Source organism: Lagenorhynchus albirostris, chromosome 4, assembly GCF_949774975.1.
Source record: "Lagenorhynchus albirostris chromosome 4, mLagAlb1.1, whole genome shotgun sequence".
NCBI lineage: Eukaryota > Metazoa > Chordata > Mammalia > Artiodactyla > Delphinidae > Lagenorhynchus > Lagenorhynchus albirostris.
In genome coordinates this window covers 38,798,397-38,822,084 of record NC_083098.1, presented here as the reverse complement: position 1 = coordinate 38,822,084, position 23,688 = coordinate 38,798,397, and the positions used below count along the sequence as shown (strand labels likewise).

The 23,688-nt window shown below is 42.9% G+C and overlaps 1 protein-coding gene across 1 annotated transcript in view; it reads right to left on the bottom strand.

The window, feature by feature from the left end:
- Positions 1-5,755: 5,755 nt before the first annotated feature.
- Positions 5,756-23,688, bottom strand: part of WDFY3 (WD repeat and FYVE domain containing 3) — a 264,325-nt gene continuing 246,392 nt past the window's right edge. The window contains exons 63-70 of the mRNA XM_060147888.1: positions 23,291-23,449; positions 20,813-20,992; positions 17,841-18,023; positions 16,584-16,680; positions 13,994-14,317; positions 13,267-13,378; positions 12,619-12,816; positions 5,756-8,912 (exon numbers count right to left, since the gene is read on the bottom strand). Of these exons, the coding sequence (XP_060003871.1) occupies positions 8,789-8,912; positions 12,619-12,816; positions 13,267-13,378; positions 13,994-14,317; positions 16,584-16,680; positions 17,841-18,023; positions 20,813-20,992; positions 23,291-23,449 (1,377 nt within the window). The 3' untranslated portion in view covers positions 5,756-8,788. The remainder of the gene's footprint in view (positions 8,913-12,618; positions 12,817-13,266; positions 13,379-13,993; positions 14,318-16,583; positions 16,681-17,840; positions 18,024-20,812; positions 20,993-23,290; positions 23,450-23,688) is intronic.

Sequence of the window (23,688 nt, the reverse complement as noted above, 5' to 3'; positions counted from 1 at the left end):
TCTCAATATAGTTGTTTAAAAATCTGACTAGAGAATCTGTAATGGTAGGATCTACAGAGGAAGGTGTTTCGGGTCTGGGGAGGGGTGGGAAAGGGATGCCAGTTGACTCTGCCACTGGGGACCCCACAGCTTGTTCAGTCTCCCATCCTTGCTATCTGATGGGCAGCGCTGAGGGATGGGTGGCTCAATACTGCAGGGTGGTCAGGGAAGGCTTCCCTTAGAAGGTGACCATTGAGACATGACTGAAACGGGTGAGGGGTTGGGGGGGCAGAGCACAGCTGGGTTAGGAGCCACAAGGCAGAGGTTACGGTGGGGCGGGGGGGGGGGGCGGGTGCGGGCGCAGGCGTGGCAAGTATTCGAGCAGACTAGCAGAGTGAAAGAGGGGAGGAGGTGAGGAGACCTGCAGGGTTTTAAGCAGGGACTGACAGGATCAGGTATCTTAGTGGGCTTGCCTGGCTGCTGAGTTGAGAATGGACCATAGCGGCAAAGGCAGAGGTAGAAAAATATTCACTTTGCTGTACAGCAGAAACTAACACAACATTGTCAATCAACTATACTCCAATAAAGACTAATAAAAAAAAGAAGCCCACAGCCAGCCCCAAACTAAGGATGAATTCACTCACACTTTATGTCAGCAAATGCAAAGTCTGGGTTGGAGTATCCACATTTAAAAGGAGGAAGATGCAAATTAATGCTATGACACCAACACAAAACAAAGGCAGGCAGGTAAGAAGGCAGGAAAGTATTCACACATGACCAAGAACCCAGTCTGGAGGGAAAACAACCCTAAAAGAAGAGAATTTTCTGGAAAGCCTTTGTATTATGTAACTTACTGAAAACATATATGAATTCAATAAAGGATCAAAGATGAGATGATATAAAAATACAATGATATGAAAATGAAGATCACAGAGCTAAGAAAACCAGTTGTGATGACAGTGTCCTTCTTACTGAATTAGACACGGTGAGAAATGTAACAGACTTGCTGAAAATTCAGTTACAGATACTATACCTACATGAAGGCAAGCCCCTGGTTTATAGGCTAGACAGTTCTTGAACAGGGTAGTTATGTCATTTTTATATTATCCTCAAGGCTCAGTGTAATATGTATCATCAAGGACATGTAAATTGCTACCTTAAGAGAAGGGAAAATAAATCTACGTGGGTGGATCCAAACTTGAGCCACAAGCATACTCGATAACATTGCTGGAGTATGTCTGTGTTCCTTCCTCTTAGCAGAATCAGCCCGCAGGGCCAGACTGTAATGATCCTTAAGTTTACAGCCAGGCTCCTTAGGTTGACCTTTGCTCCCTGGTTTATTTCTGTCTAAATCAGTTTGCAAAGGAGTGTCTGGCTTTTATGAACAGAAAGTGTTTTTAGGATATAACTTTTGTTTGAAATGGACAGCAGTGCTTCAGAGCAAGATCAAGAAGGATTTGTTTTCCTTTAATGGTCCTCTGTTCTGGAATGCAGCTTGCAACTTTCCTTTGTCTTTGTTGAGCAGGAAGTGTAATACTGCAGTTGAAGGCCAAGGTTGAAGTTCCAACCCTTTATCTTCATGATAAAGCAGGGCAGGATGGTAGGGAAATGATATCCTAAGTACATTTTCATTGTAGTTCCCACTCCTACAAAAAAAAAAAAAAAAAGACCTGGAAGCTGTTTCTAAAGATCATTGGCCTGAGAGTCGGAAGTTTAGGGGTAGAGCAGCGAGTTAAACTTAACAAGCAACAGGGCTTTGGGAATGTCAAAACATCTGAGTCCCTTTCCTCTTGTGCTAAATGAGGGTTTGGGCGGCATGATTTCCCAGGGCTCTTTCCAGGCTAACATTCTGCCTGCTGTGTACCTGACTGAAGACAAACTCCCCATCAGTGGATTTAAATATTTAGGCTTTAGGAAATGTTCTAGTGCACCACTTCATGTTCATATTTCTAAATTAATGCTACAATATATTGAGAACATCTGGTCAAGCACTACATGTCCTACATATATTACCTGATTTAATCTTTGTAACAATTGTCTGGAGGCAGGTATCATAATACAAAATTTACTTATGAGGAAGCTCAGATGTGGAGAAGTGGCCTAATATCACACAGTAAGTGGTAGAACGAGAACTTAAATCCCAGACTGACTCTTGGTCATCAATCTCCTGATCAGTGCACCATATTAGGTAGAACAGTATCCAATATCAAAGGATTACAGTTTTTTTTTTACATTATCAAAAATTTGGAGTCTTGACTAGAAGAATGTTACTATAAAAAGACCTTCTTAGAAACTCCAGCACTTCAGAGATGCACTCTTGGTCCCTGTGTGCTTTGGGCTGGGGAGGCAGTATTCCAGCAGATGGCCATGGCCCCAGTGGCGAGCCCAGTGAGGCAGGGCCTGGTCTTGCACTTGGCAGGTTTCAACAGGAGCCCCGCTGAAAGCCCTGGGTCTATGATTAGGAACACTGTTCCCAGATGAGACTCAGACCTGCCGCTTTACAATTTAGGGATCATCTCACGTATCTTCTCCTTGGACCACTGCTTCTCAAAGTCTGGGAGTCCCAGACCCCTGGGAGTCCTGAAGACCCTTTCATGGGGTCTACAAGATGAAGACTATTTTCATAATAATATTGAAATGTTGTTTGCCTTTTTCACTGCATTGATATTTGTACAGAACTCAGGTGCAACAGCAACAGTGAGTAAAACTGCTGGAATCCAAGCATGAAATCAGGCAGTGGCACCAAACTACTACTAGTCATCATCAAGCACTCCCAGTAGAAAGAAGGCTCTGTTTCGCTTAAGCATGTCCTTGGAGAAGCAGTAAAATTACTACTTTTATTAAACCTTGAACCTTAAGTTATGTGACACAAAATGAGAGGTACCCACAAGGCGTCTGCATCCTTAAGTACAATGTTTGTCTCGAAGTACTTGTGCAATTGAGTTGCGGCTGGCCTGCTGCTTTTCTCACAGCACATCTTTTCGCCCTGAAAGAACAGCTGACAAACCACGGTTCTTTGACAGAAATATTCTTGAAATTAACAGAGTGAGACTATTGCTTCAAAGAAAACAGCAAACAGTGACTGGTGCCAATGAAAAAATGTTAGGTTTTAAGCAAAAATTCTAATTTTGAAAAACCTGTGATATCCACAACTGTTTGACTTAGAATTTTCTGAGACTGCTGGAGATATTCTGATGTTATGTATGATGTGATTTTTTTGATGTATTACAGAATAAAACGTCTTGGAAGATGTACACACACTGTAGTAGTAGTAATGATGTAGTGCTAAATGGCCAATGGGTGCTATAAAATTACATATTGGTGGGGCTTCCCTGGTGGCGCAGTGGTTGAGAGTCCGCCTGCCGATGCAGGGGACGCGGGTTCGTGCCCCGGTCCGGGAAGATCCCACATGCCGCGGAGCGGCTGGGCGCGTGAGCCATGGCCGCTGAGCCTGCGCGTCCGGAGCCTGTGCTCCGCAACGGGAGAGGCCACAACAGTGAGAGGCCCGCGTACCGCAAAAAAAAAAAAAAAAAAAAAAAAAAAACTTACATATTGGTAAAAGATAGATTCAATGTACCAGACAGACTAATGGAGTTTAAAGTAGTAGAGTATAAAAGTTCACTGATGTAGTTTCAAATGCCACATAGTGATCCATCTTTAAGAAACTGAAAGCTATTCAGAAACAATGACCTGCATAAGGTATTAAAATATCCTTCTCCCCGCCCCCTTTTAACCACATACCTGTGTGAGACTGGATTTTCCTCATATGCTTCAACCAAAACGAAGAATCACAAGAGACTGAATGTAGGAGCAGATATGAGAATCCACCTGTGTTCAATTAAGCCAGACATAAAAGAGATTTGCAAAATCGTAAAACCATTCCACTCTCTTCACTAATATTTTTTGTTTATTTGGAAAAGTTTTTTTTCATATAAACACGTAATTCATGTTATTGCATAATAGTTTCATCATTGCTACTTCTAAATAAATTATTTTTAAGATCTCAGTTTTGATCTCTAATACAATGACTACTTATAGATGCAGCCCCTATAAACAAAAATGGTTGGAGGCCTCAAGTTTTTAAGGATCAAAAGGTCTTAAGACCAGAAAGTTGAAAAAGCATTACTTTAGTCTCATCCCATTCTCAGGGTCAGTGTTGACACAGGAAACCTGGTGCACCAAGAGGGATCACATGAGGGGCTTCGGAAGTCCACAAGCTGGGGAGAGCTGCAGGCTCCATCTCTGAATTACTGTGCCAGGGCTCTCCCAACACCATGCTATCTCTGAGTGTGGTAGCTTGGTTTGGTGCCATTTCTAGCAAAAGTCAACAGGAACAATAAATAAATAAAAAGGAGCTTTGCAATGGGTGGGAGAAAATGAGAATATTGATAAGACAAAAAAGACTAAGCTAGTGCTAAGCCAATTCCATTGGACTCCTTCTTCAACACTCCAAAAGGGCCAAAATGAGGGCTGAAGAGGAAATTTTATTAAAGATGAGAAGCAAATGGCAGAAAAGGGACTCACTGAAGATCATTTGCACATTTAAACCCTGAAAAGAATTTTTGCAAGCCCGTATTTGATAGCAACTCTTCTTGAGGTCATTAGAATTATGAGTAGTATTGCATTAAAACAATGAGAACTGCCCTAGGTTTTCTCTCTTACCACTGAGTTATTTTTGAAGAAATATCTACTGTCATAGAAGTTGTTAGCATTCTCTATCTTCTGCCTCTAAAGTGGAGTTGCACTGGGGTGGAATTTGTAATAAGTACAATATCCTCAAATGTGGAACTCTGCTGATCATACTTAAAATGAACTGGGAATTTTGTTAGTATCTTTAGAAAGAAGAAAAATCACTAAAGCACCCTAAATAAACTTAAAAATTGTTTTCTACATTCTCCTGTTCTGGGAAGTCAATTTTCAAACCAAATAAGTGAGTAACTATAAAAACGGATGTAAGTTGCTAACACTCTCAAAGACTGAAATGGCAAATTATCTAGCTAATGACAGTGGGGCACTGTGCTTCCAGAAAGGGGGGGCAGGACACCAGAGTATTCCTGATGTGAATATGGCAGGGGCGGGAAATAGACAGTTAGATGTATAATTTATTACTGCTTACTTTCCACAATATGATGGGTAGAGAATAGGCTCAGGGAAAAGGAGCCCAAACCATGCGATGCAGTCCTTTTCCACAGGTCCATTCAAGTCTGAGGGTCGTGTCTCCCAGAAGCCACTTGCCTCTCCCTGCGGCTGTGCACACAGCCCCAGGAGTCCAGCACAACTGGGAAGCTCAGGATGCAGAAAGCCTGGTTTTTAAAGATGGATCGCACTAGAACTGGAACCAGACCCTAGCAGCCAACAACTCTGCAAGCAGAGACTTTAAGCAGGCACTTCTGAAAGATATATTCACAACTAGAAAAGAACTACACAAAGTTTTATTAGACCTCAGTTTTGTTTTGTTTGTTTTTCCTCCCCTGAAGAGCTGGCTTAAAAACTTTCCTTTTTCTTCTCTTTTTTTTTGGGAGGGGAGTGAGAAGGGGTGGTGGTAGATAGTAGGTATTTATTTGAAATGAAAAAAAAAAGTATCTGGACTATTGCATTTAATCATGTATTGTAATTGTGTTACTCTACCTTTTTGCATCAGAGACAGATATACAATGAACATTCAGTTATCACAGATTGCACACTAGATAGTAATTCTTCAGGCCTTTTACATAACCACCAAAGAACAGATATTGGATTCTGCAATATAGTACAAAAGTCCACAATCAATCCAGTCTTAGCCAGTATCTTCAATTTACTTCTGTTGCTGTACAAATAATTGGCCATTACTAGGGCTTACAAGTTAATAACAGGACAAAAAAATATACATTGCACTGACACAAAAAGTCAGCTGTGTTAATAGTCATGCAACAAGTAACCAAACTTGCTGAAATTAAAAATACTTTCTAAAAACAGTTTTAATGGCATAAATATTTTATACACAGTTCATTTACCAAAACAAAATGTATTTAAATGATACAAAGGAAAAATAAGTTTCTACCAACTTTATACATAAGAAAGTGCAAAATAACTTATCTAGAGTGTTTTGCTATCATTCAGATGGATGGCTGCTAGGGGCAGCTATTCTTCTCTTCAAAAGCATGACATTACAGTTGCACAATACACACGAATGTTAGAGGACATGGATGGATGGATGGATGGACAAACTACAAAGATCAGGCAGAAGCCCTGTGAGGTACTCTCAGAGAAAGAATATGGACCACACAAAGGTGGATGTACATGCTGAGAATATATGTTGGTAAACAAATTTACATGGAACAAAGAAGGACATTCAGAGGAACGATTAGTTTACGTGAGTGTACTTGTATGTGTGAGTGATTTGTGATTTCTACATTAAAAGCAAAAAGAAAAGAAACCCACTGAACAAAACAGTTGCCCACAGCACCAGCTGCCAGAGGAAATACTATCATGAGGGTTTTGGTTTCCACCTTCTAGTTATGGAAGTTGTGTTGGAAAGTTTAAAAGTGTTCATCCCATATAACTTCATATCACATAGAGAAATAACCTTTAAATAGCTACATACAGACATTCATATATTCAAGTCTTTAAAGAACATCTCTGCCATTGGGTTTGGGGTAAACATGGTTTGTGGACACAAGGAGGACGCCTCTTTTAAAAAGTGTAGAATAACACTGCTACAACTCATCTCTAGGGCCGGACAGGGGCAAAGCCCATGATTATGTGAGAGCACAAGTCCTGCAACTGTTGAACATCCAGCATTATTTATTAGAATTGAAGAAAGAAGGTGAGGGGGGAAGAGGAAGGTGGGGAGGAGTGAGACACAGAAAGGAAAACAGAACACAACTTTTCTTCAAGTTAAAGTATTAATGCCAATAATCCTTTTATTAACAAGTATATTTGAACTTTTAGAAATGGAAGTGTTTTAATCAATTTTGATATGTAATCATAAATAGACTGTAGGCTCAAACCTAGGTAAATAAAGGTTTAAATTTAGTAAGCATAAGGCACTAAAGCAGCCTTTATATTTTCTCTTGGAGACCTAGTTATCAGGAAGAACAAATTTGTTCTTAAGCTGGTTTCAGCCCATTAGGTACAAGATTACTATTGTACCAATGCCTATTTTTGAATGCATGTGCATATATGTGCATTTTAGTGCATAAGTGTGCCTGTCACCAGGGCCTAAAGATGAAAAATCGGGAAAGCCAAAGCCGCTGTCCTTCATATGATAACTCCATGAGGTGTGAAGGCCTCTCCTTCCTTTCTTGGGCCATAAATGCTTCTACATTTTCCAAATCACAGGGCTTTTAGAATTGTTCATAATATTATCACTAAATATCTGAAAATGTTAAAATCTAGATTAATTGTTTCATTTGTTTTATATATATATATTTATATATGTACATAACACACATTTAAAAAAATCCCACCACCAAAGCTTTTTTTCTGTAAACTAATCTCTTAGCCCCCACCAGCTTTAGTCTCCCTGGATTTGTGTGTTCTGTATCCAACTAGAACAAATTAAATAACTAAATATTAAAATACTGTAATTATATTCATAGCAAAAACAAAAAAATAGACATTGATACAGTATAAATCTCACTGTTTTCAGGTAGATGGCATTAAATGGTAAAGGTTAATTATAAGCAGTTCTGACATGATTCAGTTTTACAACAAGGTTTATATGTTAATTCTGTACACTTCTTTTTTTAACCCTTTTTTGAAAATAAGCTATAGTAGAACATTAGTGTCACCAAAGACACATACCTCTTATGTTCTATGCAGGAGAAGTTAAAGTGGGTTACATGCAAATATGTTTCCATTAGCTGAGGCAGGGCTGTTTCCTGCACTGCGTCGATTGCCCGACCACCGCTATGTAGTGCTAAGAGGGGACGCTATGACCAAAGGGCAGTCCAAAGAGAAGTTTACAAGGGGCCTTATGACATTAGAACAACACTGAGGTGGTGCGTAGCCACGTGTGAGATGTAGCCACGTATGACATGCCCAAAGATTTCCAGGGTATCTCATGACCAGACTCTTATTCTCCCACACTGTTTCCTAAAGAAGGTCCACATGACACTGTTTTGGTTACTAGCTTAGGTTAAGTGGAGATACTGCGGGCAACTTGAAAGAAATGACATCAGGCACATGGGCTGGGTTTGAAGGGGGGGGGGGGCGGAAAGACCACAGATAACGTCTTTGAGGATTAAAAAATAAAACATATTTATAATTAATTGGTAAGCAATGTCAGACAAACCATACGTATTTCATTGAGTTAGTGGTTTAGTTTGAAGTCTCATGTTACAGGCAGTTAAGTCCTTATTTAGAAAAAAGGCCTTTGTACCTATTTACAATATACACAGTTACTTGCAAAGAAGTCAGATTTACAACTATTTTCTAAAAGCCTTTTTTTTTTTTTTTTTTTGTAGTCGTTGGTTTTTCCAAATAAGGATGAGGAGCTCTACAAAAATGAGACGCAAGAAAAGGGCAGTTAATACATGAGGATTTTCTCTTGGAGACAGCTATTGTTAAGGGAGAATCGGATATTGAAATGTTGCTCCTAGGAACCACCTTGTATTCTTCTTGTGCTGTTCACCTGAATAGTGTCTGCCCCATGACTGTACTCTACACCCGTTTATTCAATGTTCCCTTTGAATCCCACACTTCAAACACGTGGTATGAAGAGATGTGTAAACGGAGACTGTTTTGATGCCTTCCGAGCTGCGAGTTGTGACAGGGGAATAGGGAAGGGGGTCTACAGACCGTGGTCTCCAATCGGCTTGTTGAATCTTCAGCAATTTCGAGGCCCATCTTCTGAACCTCTCTCATGCTGTAAATTGTAATAACAGTTCTGACAAACACGTACCGGGGATGAGATTTTCAAGCGTTTGATTTCTGACTGAAATCGGCTGCACCTAAAGGAAAGGCAAAATGAGGTAGTTATGGGTCTTCTCCATGTTTGATCACTGGGCTCAGAAACACGAATTTAAAATCTGAATGGACAGCTTGCGGTATAACACCCAAGACTGTACGGGGCCAGAAGAATGCCCAGAGCCATACTGGTTTGGGTCATGTGGTTTGACCAAGGACCAAAATGAGTGCTGTATTATTTGTGTCATTCTATGAAAAAAAGTAACATTAAACCAAGGCAAGCCATTTATTTGACTGCAGAGAATTTTTTTTTAAAAAAAAAGATTTTTCTACAGGATGAAGCCAAGGAAGTGAACATCTATGAGGCTACTCTTCCTGTGCAGGATGGAAATGCATTCTTCCTCATGCCCTATAAACTTGGGCAGTATGCCAATGTCTTTACTTGGAGCCTTTTTTCTCTTGGCAAGAGAGGACTTACCACCCATTTCAAAAGACACTTTGGTCACTATCAACTTCCTTTGGGCTTTTAAACACTTTGGTTCACTCCTCAGTCATTTCTTAAACAGGTAGTTTGGCTTTTCTGTCTGGCCCAAATTTTCTCATTTTCTGTTTATCTTGACAGAATTCCCTGAAGTGGACTATACTTAGCGATGTCAGAGTCCTTCATAGAAAGCACTCCTATTCCCAGCCTAAGGCAGGGTATGACCTTGGGTGTGGCACTTCATCACTTTGACCTTGGCTCTTCATAAGACTGAAACAGTTTTATTTCTTCCATTAGACCAGTAAAAGTAGCCAGAGAATACATGAAGTGCAAGCAGCCTAGGGGGTTTAAAGAACTGGACTTTGAGGAGACCCTCAAGAATGAAGGCTGGCAAGCTCCCTCAGCAACAGAAGGGCACAAAGATCACGGTAGAGCTACGCCCTCCTGGACAGCATTCCTTCTGTGCCTGCTCTGTCATAATCAATCACTTGTTTGGTTTGTTTTTCAAATAAAGCCTCCCTCCCACATTTGAGAGCAATAGCTAATTTAAAGAATTACCTACATTTAAACAGTACTTTACAAATTAAACTCTATAAAGAACGGATGTGTGCCAGCATGCAAATGGAGGTGCTGACTATCAGAAATTATTAGATTGGGGACTTCCCTGGTGGCACAGTGGTTAAGACTCTGTGCTCCCGAAGCAGGGGGCCCTGGTTCAATCCCTGGTCAGGGAACTAGATCCCATATGCATGCTGCAACTAGGAGCTTGCATGCCACAACTAAGGAGGTGGTGAGCTGCAACTAAGGAGCCCACGTGCTGCAACTAAGGAGCCTGCCTGCCACAATTAAGACCCGGTGCAATCAAATAACTAACTAAATAAACATTAAAAAAAAAAAGAAATTATCAGATCACTAGGCTTTACAGAGTGGGTGTCTCAAAGCACAGGACCGCAAGACAGAATCCTCTGCCAGCCTCATAGAAATTCCTATAAGAAACGGCTGGCAGCAACATTCTGCTGCTTCATCTTGAATAAGACTTCCCAGGAGAAAAGGAAGACATTAGTCTGAAAAAAATTAATAATTATAATAACACTTCTTACTGAACACCTATATCACCAGACTTTGCACCTGGTGCTTTACAAAACTCATACACGATTTCATTTAATTCTCTCAACACCTCTATTGGGCAGGTGTAATTATCCACATTTTACAGATGAAGAAACTGAAGCTCTGAGAGGTTAGTAACGTGCCTGAGATGGCACAATGGACAGCAGCCCAGGGAGCATTTGTCAGTGTAAACCCAAGGCCACCCCCTTTCCAATAAGCCAATGCCCCTCAATAACTAACTCAGAAGCAATGATATAATTTGCGTTTTCTGTGAAAGCATCTCTCTAGTAAGGCAATATAAGCATTAGAGGGTACTGCCCATGGGATCTTTTCTGTTGTCTGCCATGGAAAGGACTGTACATGCATATGTGGGACCCCAGGGTATAACAGAGAAGGTATCCAAATCAATGGTGATGGGACAGCTGACTCTTCATACTGGGGAAATATAAGTGATCCCCACCCCATGTCATACTCTCAAATAAATTCCAAATGGATTTGGACCTAAAGACCTCAACATGAAAAACAAAACTTTGAGGACTTCCCTGGTGGCGCAGTGGTTAAGGATCTGCCTGCCAATGCGGGGGACATGGGTTCGAGCCCTGGTCCGGGAAGATCCCACATGCTGTAGGGCAACTAAGCCAGTGTGCGCCACAACTACTGAGCCTGTGCTCTAGCGCCCGAGAGCCACAACTACTGAGCAGCCCGAGTGCCACAACTACTGAACCCTGCGTGCCTCGAGCCGGTGCTCTGCAACAAAAGAAGCCACCGCAATTAGAAGCCCGCGAACCGCAACAAAGAGTAGCCCCAGCTTGCCACAACTACAGAAAGCCCGTGCATAGCAACGAAGACCCAATGTAGCCAAGAATAAATTAAAAAAATAATAATAAAAAAATAAAAATAAATACCAGGTGCTTTGCACATATTAGCCAAAAAAAAGAAAAAAGAAAAACAAAACTTTGAAACTTTTAAAAGAAAATAAATAAGGCTATCTTTATGACCACAGGACAGGGAAAGATTTTTTAAGACCAAAAAACAGCAAAAGTCATAAAAAGCAATACATGCTACTACATCAAAATTAAAAACTTGTGTGACAGAAAAAACATACATAAAGTTAAAACACAAGCCACAGACTGGCAGAAGGTATCTGCAAGACATGTGAAAGACAAAGGATTAGAGCCCAGAATACATAAAACAACTCCTCAAGTAGGGGGAAAAAAATCGAAGAGCAAACGCAAAAGGAAACTGGGCCAAGTTACCCAAGAGGAAACTCAAACTGGCAATAAGCATATGAAAAGATGTTCAACCTCAGAAGCACTGCAAGTTAAAACAACAAAGCACTACTGGCTATCAGATTGGCAAAAGTGGAAAAGTTTGGCAATACCAGGTGTGAATAAGAACAGGGAGAATTTGCATATCCTGCTGGCGGTGGAGTAAACTAGCACTACTGTTCTGGAGAGTATTTTGAATAACTAGTTAAGCTCACGAGTATGTCTACCATCTTCAAGTCCGTTCTGTGGTATCTCCTCTAGGGAAACTCTGGCTTGTGTATTAAGAGGGCATTTATACGGGTGTGCATTGCAGCATTGTTTGTAGTACTGATAAAATGAAAGAAAATCCTTTAACAGTCCATCAAAAGGGAAGGAGATAAATACTGATATATTCATACAAAAAAATATGACAGCAGTTAAGATGAAATTATTAGAATAATAGTTATTTATGTGAATGAATTTCAAAAACAATGTTGAGTAAAAAAAAAAATAAGTTACGGAGGGGTACAGACAGTATGCTACATTTATGTAAAACTGAAAACACAATGAACAATAATATAGTGTTATCTATGAACACAACGTATGCACTCAAAGTAAAAACACATGGAGAAGAGGGTGTGATGGGTGAGGGTGAAGAGAGGACCTAAAATGAATCTGTACTGTTTTATATGCAAATGTGATCAAATGTTAGCACCTTCCCAGCCTGAGTCACGGGTGGCCATGTGTTTGTGATGATTACCTCTGTATTTTCCAATGTGACAAATATTTCACAATGGCAGTAAAAAAGAACAAGGAGGAAGTGAAGGCTGGTTTAGACAGACACAGCGTATGGGCATAACGCACATCCTCAGAGCTTAACCCACAGACACTCAGGAAGCTTGTATCTCATCTTACTTCTGGCAGAAGAGCTGACCGCAGTTCCTGCAATGGTGCCGTCTTTCCGTGAGAGAAAACCGCACGGAGCAGCCCGAACAGCTGTCCCCTCCTTCGTCCTTCACCCAGTGGTCAGCGGCGGAACGGCCCGGCTGGTCACTCACAGACCAGCTGAAAACCCGGCCTCGACTATCGCCCACGAGGATCCTACTGTGGTCCCTGCAGGAGACACGACGCAGAGTCACCGCATGGAAGGCCCCGGCCCCCGGCCCCGCCATGCGGCCGGAGAGCTTCCGGTGACACCAGTTCCCAGGGGGCGTGTGCGCTGGGGAGGGGGTCGTGCGTGCAAAGGGACAAAAATGGGACTGAGCCCGAATGTACGCTTCCGTTTCAGCTCCCCTGGAATCGAACCGTGCCGTACCTTTGAAGAACACAGAAGGTGAAGTTTTCGTTTTTGTTTTATTTTTTTTTGAAGGCAAAGCTTTTTGGTTTTTGACATTCGGAAGTGAAATCCACACACCGGCAGGTTTCTTCTTCTGATTCGTCTGTTGGAGCCACACATGATGATGCAGATGAAACCTGTGCTCCCAGAGACTGCCTGAGTGTGTGCGCCCAGGCTGAGCAAATGGCCCCGTGGGGAAGAGTGGCCGGAAGAGCTTGGACACTTACTTGGAGACGCCCAGGGCAGTGATCTCGGCCGGGTGTGCGTTGTCCTTCCGGTCAAAGGCCGTGTGCATAGTCAGCTTACTCCTGAACACCAGCTGCCGTTCCCACCGGTACCCTAGGGTGGAAAAGTGTGACGTGTGACTGACAAAGTGAGGGGAGCCAGCGTTTGTTAGGTGCACCCTAACCCGCTGCCCTCAAACGTCAGGGTGCTGCAACACACAGCTCCGGCAGCCTCTCTGTTCTTGGCAGCTGCTGCCTCAGTTAGAGGCACAGAAGTCTGGCTTGACACTGACCATGGACCAGTTCAGGCCTTCACAAAGACACACACGGAGAAGGGGAAATCCTCAGTGCAAGAAGACACAATTTCTCCGGTTGAGGACCCTGCCCCAACTCTATCATAGGCAAAGTTACCCGTGAATACAATTTTATCTATTTATCTATAATCAACAGCTTGCCCATTTTCAAAGGCTTTCATAATCTGTGAATGAACTAAGTTTTGGTCTGAGGTGTTATTCTTTAAAAAATGCCCAACGTATTGCAAACACCATGGTAGGAGAGAATGCCCAAGGGCCTTTAAGTCTGCCTTACACAAGAAGAAACTTGTGGCCCTCTTTGTGGGGGGTCTTTGTCACAGGAATGGGGCAAGGGAGAGCTACAGCTCACTGCCTCCGTCCACCAACCCTCGCGCCACCCACAAGAGGTGAGAAACAGACACCAGGCTTCAAGTTACCGGGCTTCAATCTGCTGAAATTCCGCGCTTCAGCGGGATTGGGGTGGGGGTGATTAAGGGGAGCCTGCAGGTGAGGTCTGGTCTGGCCCTCTGAATAGTTCACAAATACGAAGCCGTCTTTCTCATCGAGGCTGAGCTGGTCGGACCAGCGCCTGGAGTCATCGGAGCCACTGTCATTACACCAGGTGGCTGTGGCTCGGCAGGAGGCCGCCCGGGGCCTGTGGCTGGTGCTGCTGGGCTGGCTGGGCGTGTCCCCGGGGTCCTGGATGACGCTCTGCTCATCTGCTTCGGAGTCGCTGCTGTCCTCTTCCTGGGCTTCTGGCCCTGGGTATTACGGTGGGAGAATTAGAGAACACACACACATTAGAGTTAGACCCAGCGTTGTCCCGTTGGTATTTTTCCTCTACTAGTTAAGACACAAGAGACATACTATTTTAAGCTCAATATTACAGTAAGAGAAAATAAATTGCCAGAATTTCCAGCTAGGTACAGATATCAAAACGGTAGAATTCCGGAGTTCACAGAATGCTTCTGGCCAAAATCCTTAGCTTGGCATTCATTCTTTCACAATCTGGCCCAAACCTGCCTTTGTGGATTCTCACTACCTGCCTCACATTTCTACCACAGTTCAGCTGGATGGTGCCAACTCTGCTCTCCACGCAGCCTGGCTGCTCCTCTGTAGAGCTAATTTTGCACACTCGGGTTGGCCCTACCTAGACTCACCTTCCCAATCTCTGTGTGTTCCGATGTTACCTATCTTTGAAAGCACAGCTTAAATACTTCTTTCTCTAAAATCTTACCTGGTTCCTGCAACAGAAAGTAACTCTCTCTTCTGGACTCCTTTAACAGCTGTATGGCTCTCACATATTTAAAATTTTCACCCCAAACTATTACTTTCCGTCATTCTTTCTACAACACAGTGGTCAGTTGGAGAGAAGGGGTCCCAAGCACAGTGCCTTCCATACAGCAGTCAATATAAATGACAACATAGATGAACGAACTGTGGATGTAAGCTTTAATTTAGAGTTTTGTTCTTCCTCCTCTTTCCATTGTTACTGTGCATTTCTTCATCTCAATTCCCTTGCAGTAAAGTCTACTGCAGGGAAAATTTATGGGAAATAAATATATGTAACTGGAAAAAAGGAGAGCAAGAACAAGTGAGCAAGCACCAGCCCACTACAAATATTTTTTAGCAAGACAAATACTTAATTTGGCTTATGATCATGAAAGTCTTCAGACAGCAGTCTTTGAAGCAGCTTTGATTTCCAGAGAACCATTAGCTTATCTTCCCTTTCACCCAGGCCACTGTCCTCAAGTCCCACCACTTCGACACCGTCCCAAGTCATTCCTTCCTGTGGGCTGCTCTCCCCTCTGCCGCTTCTGCCAAACTTCGTCCACAGTGTGAAACATAAGGAAGACGAAGACATACAAATGTCTCTCCTCCCCAAATCCAACCCCTTCTTCTATCTCTCTTATTCATCTTTCGCTGTTATCTACTTAACACGCTTTGTTAAAAGGAAGGGAAGGGACCCACTTCTCACTGGACCACACAATCCAATGTCTGACACACAATAGCTATTAACCCCCAAATACTAACTGAATTGAACTGAATTTTTAGGTCCCCAAATGCCCAGATGACTTTCTCAGTGGAGCTACATTTGACTATGGAAATTTACATGCATTAAAGTAATACAAGCTTTAAAATGTTCTGTCCACCGGTTCTGGCAAAGAAAGTAAAGACTACTTTCAGCTTACAAGGGCAGGGGATTTGTGTCTCTCTGATAATGAGCCTTTTTCCTTAACAACTCCCTCACATCGTCAAATTCACGCTGAATTCCCAGTGTACAAAAATTAACCATGGAGAGACGATTTAGAGGTTGAACTTAAAAAAAAAAACCCTGTTCCTTTCTATGAAGTGCCTTACACCAACTGTTCTAAATTGATGAGGGGTAACTTCTCTGGAATTCAGTAACCCAAAGCACATCTTAGCCTGATTCTCTGGCATTGTTTCCAAACATTCTGCATAAATATAATCTATCTTTATATTTCACGGGAAAATTTTAAAGTGCTTCACAAATAACAGATAGCAGAATACAGATCACCAAGCTTCTGTTTGATGAATGTTCTTCTTGAGCAGGTCCAGGGCGTGGACCCTGGTCTGCCTCTGTGAATAGTTTACAAACACGATACTGCCCTGTCACTCACAGGGAGCTGTTCAAGTGAAGGGTGAGACAGATGTGGGACTGAGGTGTGGCCCTCTGACTCATCCAACACTGTGCCCTCTGGATCTGCTTTGTATTTTTCAGAACTGAAAGCCCAAGCCTCTGGTATTCCAGGAAGCTTGTAACTGTATTTATTATGGGATGTGGAAGCCGACCACAAAGACACTACCACAAGGGTTGCCGCCTGGTGAACCACACAGAACTTTGCATGCCTGCTCAGCTGGCTTACTAGGCAGTGATCCTGCTTCTGACAGCAACGTCCAGCCTCAGGCTCTTGCTTATCTTGGTTGATGTAAGTTTACGCATAATGACTTAAAAAAAAAGAAACATGAAAACTATTGAAAAACTTTTTAGAAAGTATTAAATACCTATTTGTGCTTCTGGACAGTCTTCCTGCATTTCTAGGACTTCAACAGTCTCAGGAGCTGGTGTTTCAGGAACTTGCAAAAATTCCATTCTCCAAAACTGAATTTAAGTAAGTATGGAAATGAAAAACAGTTGAACTGATTACAGAAACAATTTACCAGTTACTGGATGAAGATTGGTTCGCAGGGTTAAACAGATAACTTAATTCCTATTATTGTGTATAGTTAATTTCCCTGTATCTTGAAAAATGTGGCAGGGACTGCTTACAAATAAACAGTTCTCCCCAAACCGTGTTCCATGAGATATGAGTGGGTGTTTCATGGTCGACAGAAAAGGACTGGGATCAAAGAGATTTCAAAAACATAGTTCAACTAAGTACACGTCTTTGGTTCTGACAAAGAACCTTGCATATACTAACATATACTCTAGATCTCCAAGAAGGCATACAGGAAGCAGGATCCCCAGACATATTTGGCTACGGAGCTCTTCACGATGCCCCACAGATGGGGTAATGTGGAATGCTGCTCTGCAGACTTTAGGGTGTGCCTGCTGTCTGAGGTGCAGGGTGTGGCGTGGGATTGGCCGATGGCCTCATCGTTGCTCAGCATGTGACTGTGATTACAAGGGCAGCAGCCAGCTGCTCTCTGCTTTTATAGAGTGCAATTAATGAAGAAAGACACAAAGAAAAATCTCCCGAGAGAAAAACCCAAATATTAGAACAGGCTACAAAGGTAAATACTCTGTGGATTTCATTTTCGGTAGAGGCCCAAGGCATGAAAACTAAGAAAAGGATAAAGTATCTAGGATTCAGGTGAAATCATACAGGATCCTAGACAGGGAATGAATGGATGACCTGAGGCCCCTGGAAGCATTTTCTAGCTCAGTGATTCTCTGTAGAGGAGACACAGTCCCCGTTTTCCCTAAGAAGCCGTTTGACAAGCTAAAAAGCCAATACTTATGCAAGTGACATTTTTAGCAATCCCGAGGTGACATGGAAATCGTGTTTAAGTGATCTGCTTGTGTCAAGCTGTCAAGTGGTTAGCGGCACTAATAGATCTACTTAATGGGAAGAAAAGAAGCTGAGTCACTGATGTTCTCTGCGTCTGATAACCCAATGGACAATGTTTCTTTGCATCTGAGTGAGAGTTTGCTGAGCAATACGACAACCTCCAGGTGTCCTTCAACTGTGGACAGCTTCAGAAGTTTCAGGTGAACCACGGCAGCAAATACTCTAATGCGTTTCCTCATGGCCGACTTACCCGGACCACACCGTCTGAGTGTCCTGTGACTATGACATTCTGTGTGTCCCACTCGTTCATCTCCGACACGCAGCAGCAGATGATCTGCTGGCTCCTGCCTGTGAATGTGTTCACACTCACGACAGGGTTCCCATTGATGCTCCACACGTGGATGTACGTGCCAGCGCAGGACACAATGTCCCCCTGAGAAGGTGAAGAGAAACTTCACTCACTCCAGATTACATTCTAATTTCAGAAGCAAACTGAATCCTTGGCTTTGCTCTTTGGAACCCTCTCAGTCCTCTGACTAGTGACTGGGGAATTTCTGAGGTAGACAGGAATCCAGTGCTTGCTGACTTAAAAAAGAGAGGCCTCTTTAAGAATCTAAGGTTGCATGGAGGCTGCGGCTGAGGTGATCTCGCGTGGAGATGCGGCAGGAGCCCTTCCACGCTCCCAGCCTATGCCCCGACGCAGTGCTGAGCCCCGCTTCATTCCAAGTCAAAGCTACCTGTAATCTGAGGGTTGATGAACTGCTCTTTTTCCTCCCAGTATTTACAAAATCTATTTATACCTTCCACTGAGAGGTAGGAATCCACTTAGTTTTATCAAATGAGCCAAATCACCAAAACCATAGGGTAGAAGAGAAATCTGTCAGTCCATGTACAGCTGTAACTCTCTCCAATAAGTGCAAAGATGAAATCCTGGTAACACCGTAACACCCTATTAAAAAATTTGTTATTCACAATAAGAGTGGGGGAATGAGGAAAAAAAGAAGAAAACTAGTATATAGGTCATTTCTTGGCAAACTGAATAAACCCTAAGAACTCTCTCAGCTGATAGCTCAGGTTTTCATGAGTTCTAAAGATGGGAAAAAAACTAACCTTTTCCTTCAAATTCTACCAGGTTGGGGGGAATACAACCTGGTGAGAATACTATCCACTACTGTTAAAGGAAATAAGACACTTCCTGAAGCATCTACTCTGTGTCAGTTAGTGTGGTGGACCCTTTAGACATCCCAAAACTTATTCACCATCTCATGCGGCCTCCCTTACCCCTGAGACAGCCTGACTGGCCTGATGCTAGGTAGTGACTTCAGAAATGATTCGGTGAGTTTCAGTACATGTAGTAGGCACATGAGAACCTACAGAAATTGGCAGATGGTCATCAAAAGCAGAGGGAAGTTAGACACTGAACAGCAGTGCTAACACAAGAAAGAAGGTAAAGGGGAGGCAGGGGTGGCATGATAAGGCGGCCTGGGGTTTTTCCAAACCACTGTCTGTGCTGGTCTTGCTACTGTTTTCTCCCCCCGCCCCCACCCCACCCCCCTCCTCCCTCTGCCCTTAGTCTACCAAGGTGGCAAGAAGCAAACCAAAACCCAAACAAAAATAATACTTAGCAAAGCACTGCTGTGTCTACCTCTGTATCAGCCCTGAACCACCTCTGACAATGCGTGTCAGCAGCTGAATTTTAATCAATGGCCTCAGTCTCTGCAGGAGACAGGAGAGAGCCACTCCACGGTGCACTATGCAAGACCTTCTGCAATTACTCCAGGGTGCCTCCATTAGAGCAAACCCTGTGCTTATGAGGGCTGAGAGTAAGAAGAAGAATCAAGGGCAGCTGCAATGTAGCTTACGCCCAAAGTGCAGAATGAAGTAAAGTAGGCTTGACAATGGCTGAAAAAACATAACAAACAGAAATCTTTTCATGAGTTATGAAGAGATTACAAAAGCATCTTAAAAGGGAAAAATCAAACACATCCATAGTGTCCGCAGCAACTACTGCAATCCAATGGGTGTATGCTGGCTCAAATAACAACTAACGATAAATAAAATTGTCAGCATTTGAGTTAAGAACAACCCCAAAACAGAGTGCTTGAAATAGTACAATTAAGCATTTGACTCAGAGCAACACAGCGGGGATCAGAGTGGTTCCGTTGCACTGACATTTCCATAAACCTCTTACGTGCACTCGTAGGACGAACCCAAGGTGCTGTTCTAAAGACATTTTAAGCCTTTCAAATATACCAGAAGCAAATTTGACTCTTTTTCCCCACACGCTCCCACTCATTCCCAACTCTGATTACTCTTATTATTATGAGACATTCCAAGTGCCATTAACTAGAACTGAGTTAACTTCCCTTTTCCTTTGAATGACTACAAGGTATCTGACTAAAAGCATAGTACTTAGCATCTTCTGGTAGAAATTAAAGATGTAGCCTCCCTCAAAAGGAGAGCTGCCTGTGGGTGATGATACGACATGGCTAGAACTACTCTGCGTCATGTAGGATGATCCCAGGCAGGGCTAAGGGGAAGAGTTGGAATGGATATTTAGAGCTAAGAAGTGATGAGGCTGTGGGGGAGCTGGTTGATTTGCAAGACTGATCTGCCTATGTGATCATCTGTCCCTTGGACACAGAGACCTCAGTCTCTCAAAACCTATCATTAGCATCCCCTGTTTACCAATACGACTTGCAATGACTATCCTCCCCTCCCTGCTCAGTCTGCATGGGGGGTTTCTACACCAGTGCATTTATTTTCTTCTGATTCACTGTATTTTTGAAAAAAGATAATTTCTTTGATAACTTTGGAATCTGTTTAGAAAACAGTTTTACAAGAATTTTTCTCTTGTTTGGGTACCCAAATGTTACTCTTTTCACTTTATATAATAATTACTTTGAGTATACTTCATAAAACTTCAACAATTTTGACAAATCCCACAAATTCCTCACCTTAAAAAAAAGCGTATTCTAGAATGTTTAATTTTGTAATAAATCTTGCTCTTTAAAGTATGTTGCAGTGACTGGATTTGAAGACAAAATTGCTCTCTGGGGTACAAACTTTAATATCCATTCGCTTTTGCAAACAACATCTAAAACAAGTGGCTTTTATAAAATGCATGCCTATCAACTTAGAAAACAGAGTCATTTTTTATTTATGTAGGCCAGAGCTGTTTGTCTTCCTACATATAAACCAAGTGGCCAATTTACTACTTACTGTTAATTCATTGATACAGAGAGCAGAAACGGGAGCCCGATGGCCTCGGAGCTGGGTTAGGAACGACAGTTTGTTCAGATCCCAAATGATGCAGGTTCGGTCACGGGACCCGCTGACGATGATGTGATAGGCTAATGATGCGGTGGCACAGGTGACAGTATCAGTGTGGCCAAGTAAGGCCTAAAAGGAGAACAGACAAAACCAGGCTGACCACAGTGGCAGTGCTCCTCACGGGACTCCAGGAGAGCCGGACGCGCTGGGAGCTGACAGGTGCACGTACTGGGAGGGGGTGCCTTGCATAGCAGTATCTGGAAGGTCTTCATTCTCTTCTTGCCACTGTCCCTGCCTCATCCCACCAGGGGGAAGGGAGAAGTCTGGAGGACTCTGGAGGCTCTAATCTCCATTTTTATATTACTTCTCTCCTGGACTCGGGCCAGTACCTTAGAAGGAAAGGAGAATGGCAACTGCAACCCAGCTGGGGTTTCTTCATACCTTTTACACATGGAGATGTATCGATTATGGCCCCCAAATTCAGAATTTAAACTCAGAATCTATTCTTTTGTGCCATCAACTCCTCTAAGTCCATTCTAAGGAACTACAATTGGATGGATTTTTAAAAATCCTAGTGCATGGGTGTAGTATGTGGTCCCAGAAAGATACAGGAAAATGCAGTCCTGATGTGTCTGCTGAGCGTCTGTTACTGAACTGGAGACACCTGGACATCTCCTGTGCCTGAGAGGGACCCCTTCTTCAAACTAGAATAAAAGCTTCTCTTTTGCTGGAATATGAAGAGAAACAGGATCCAGGGAAATGGCAACGTGGGAAAATAAACATTTTGAAGGAAAAGATTCAGATTACTGTTACGAATTCCTGAGTATTTACTATTTACTTAATGAGCTGGCTTAAAATTTTGGTGATGCAGACACCCTTACTGTATACTTAGCAAACGCCAGAAGGCTGTTTTAAGTAAGAAGTACTTTCTACTGAGGGGTTACAGGCACACTAGCTTTGAAGTCCATTTTCTAAACTGAAAAGACTGGAAGCAGGAGCGTTTGGATCAGCAAACTGCACTGTCAGCCTTTTACCTGTTCACGTCGAGACCGTGTCTCTTATGGGCTTCCCTTTTTTTTTTTTTTTTTAAATCTTTTTTGTCTTTTTTTGCGGTACGCGGGCCTCTCACTGTTGTGGCCTCTCCCGCTGCGGAGCACAGGCTCCAGATGCACAGGCCCACGTACCGCAAAAAAAAACAAAGAAAGCTTGGGGCTTCCCTGGTGGCAGAGGGGTTGGGAATCCGCCTGTCAATGCAGGGCACACGGGTTCGGGCCCTGGCCTGGGAAGATCCCACATGCCGCAGAGCTGCTAAGCCCGTGTGCCACAACTACTGAGCCTGCGCTCTAGAGCCCACGTGCCACAACTACTGAGCCCACGTGCCACAACTACTGAGCCCACGTGCCACAACTACTGAGCCCTCGCACCACAACTACTGAGGCCCGCGCACCACAACTACTGAGGCCCGCGCACCTAGGGCCCGTGCTACACAACAAGAGAGGCCACCGCAGTGAAAGGCCCACACACCGCAACAAAGAGTAGCCCCCGCTCAATGCAACTAGAGAAAGCCTGAGTGCAGTGGCAAAGACCTAATGCAGCCATACATACATACATACATACGTACATACATACATAAGTAGAAACCTTTATGGTAAATTCACATATCAAATATTAAAAGATGACGGTTTAATTATAAAAGGATTCTTGCTTTGATTAAAAATTTATAATAGTACATAACAAGTGATCAAAAATATTTGTTAATAATATCATCAGTGTTTCTTCTGAATACATTCATGAGTTTGTCAGGTTCTTAAGCATTACGATAAATGAAGAAACAGAAAAACAAAAGAATCAAAGATTGAATGGTCTAGATGAATGAAAATCATCCAAAAGAAGTTATTATGAATCAATAGCAAATATAACTTGGTTTGCAAAAATTTAACCTACATATAACTTCTGAGAAACATTTATATTACTTAAATATATTAAAAAAATATCACCTAAAGACAACTTACTTCAGATTTTTAAAAAGGACAGCTTGGATCATTTTCAGAAATAGTATCTTCTGATTTCATTTCCTTTTTAAATTATTTATTTATTTATGCAGTATGCGGGCCTCTCACCATTGTGGCCTCTCCCGTGGTGGAGCACAGGCTCCGGACGCACAGGCTCAGTGGCCATGGCTCACGGGCCCAGCCTCTCCGCGGCATGCGGGATCCTCCCGGACCGGGACACGAACCCGCGTCCCCTGCATCGGCAGGCAGACTCAACTACTGCACCACTAGGGAAGCCCCATTTCCTTTTTTTAAGACCCACTTCTAGCAAAAGAACATACAGTGTTTGCTTTTGTCCATTTATGTCTAAATCACCTTGGAATTAACGACAGTTTTCAGTTTCTCTAGAGTGTGGGCAGCTGGGATGGACTGTTACCTGTTTGAGAGTGAGGGTCTTAGCCTTTTCTTTTGAGGCACCCATCTCCCACACACACACGACCGTGCTTGTTCCACCTGTGATGACCAGCTTGGGGTTGGGGCAGATTGCACAGAGAATCTGGGCCCACTCTGACAAACATTCATAAACTGTCACTACCTGTGAAATAGAACAGATGTGAGACACGCATGCCATTAAGCACTACAAACTCCTGGGACAGAACGAGCATACCAAGCAAAGGAGAACCTCTATGTAGGTCCCCCCCAGGCAAATAGCTGCGCATGTGCTGGGCTGGCTTCAGCTTAGCAACACTTTACTGAAACTCTACTCTGAACTCCTCCCTACAGCCTCCCAACTATAGTTGCTGTTAAAAACCATAATAAGAACTTTGCTCATAA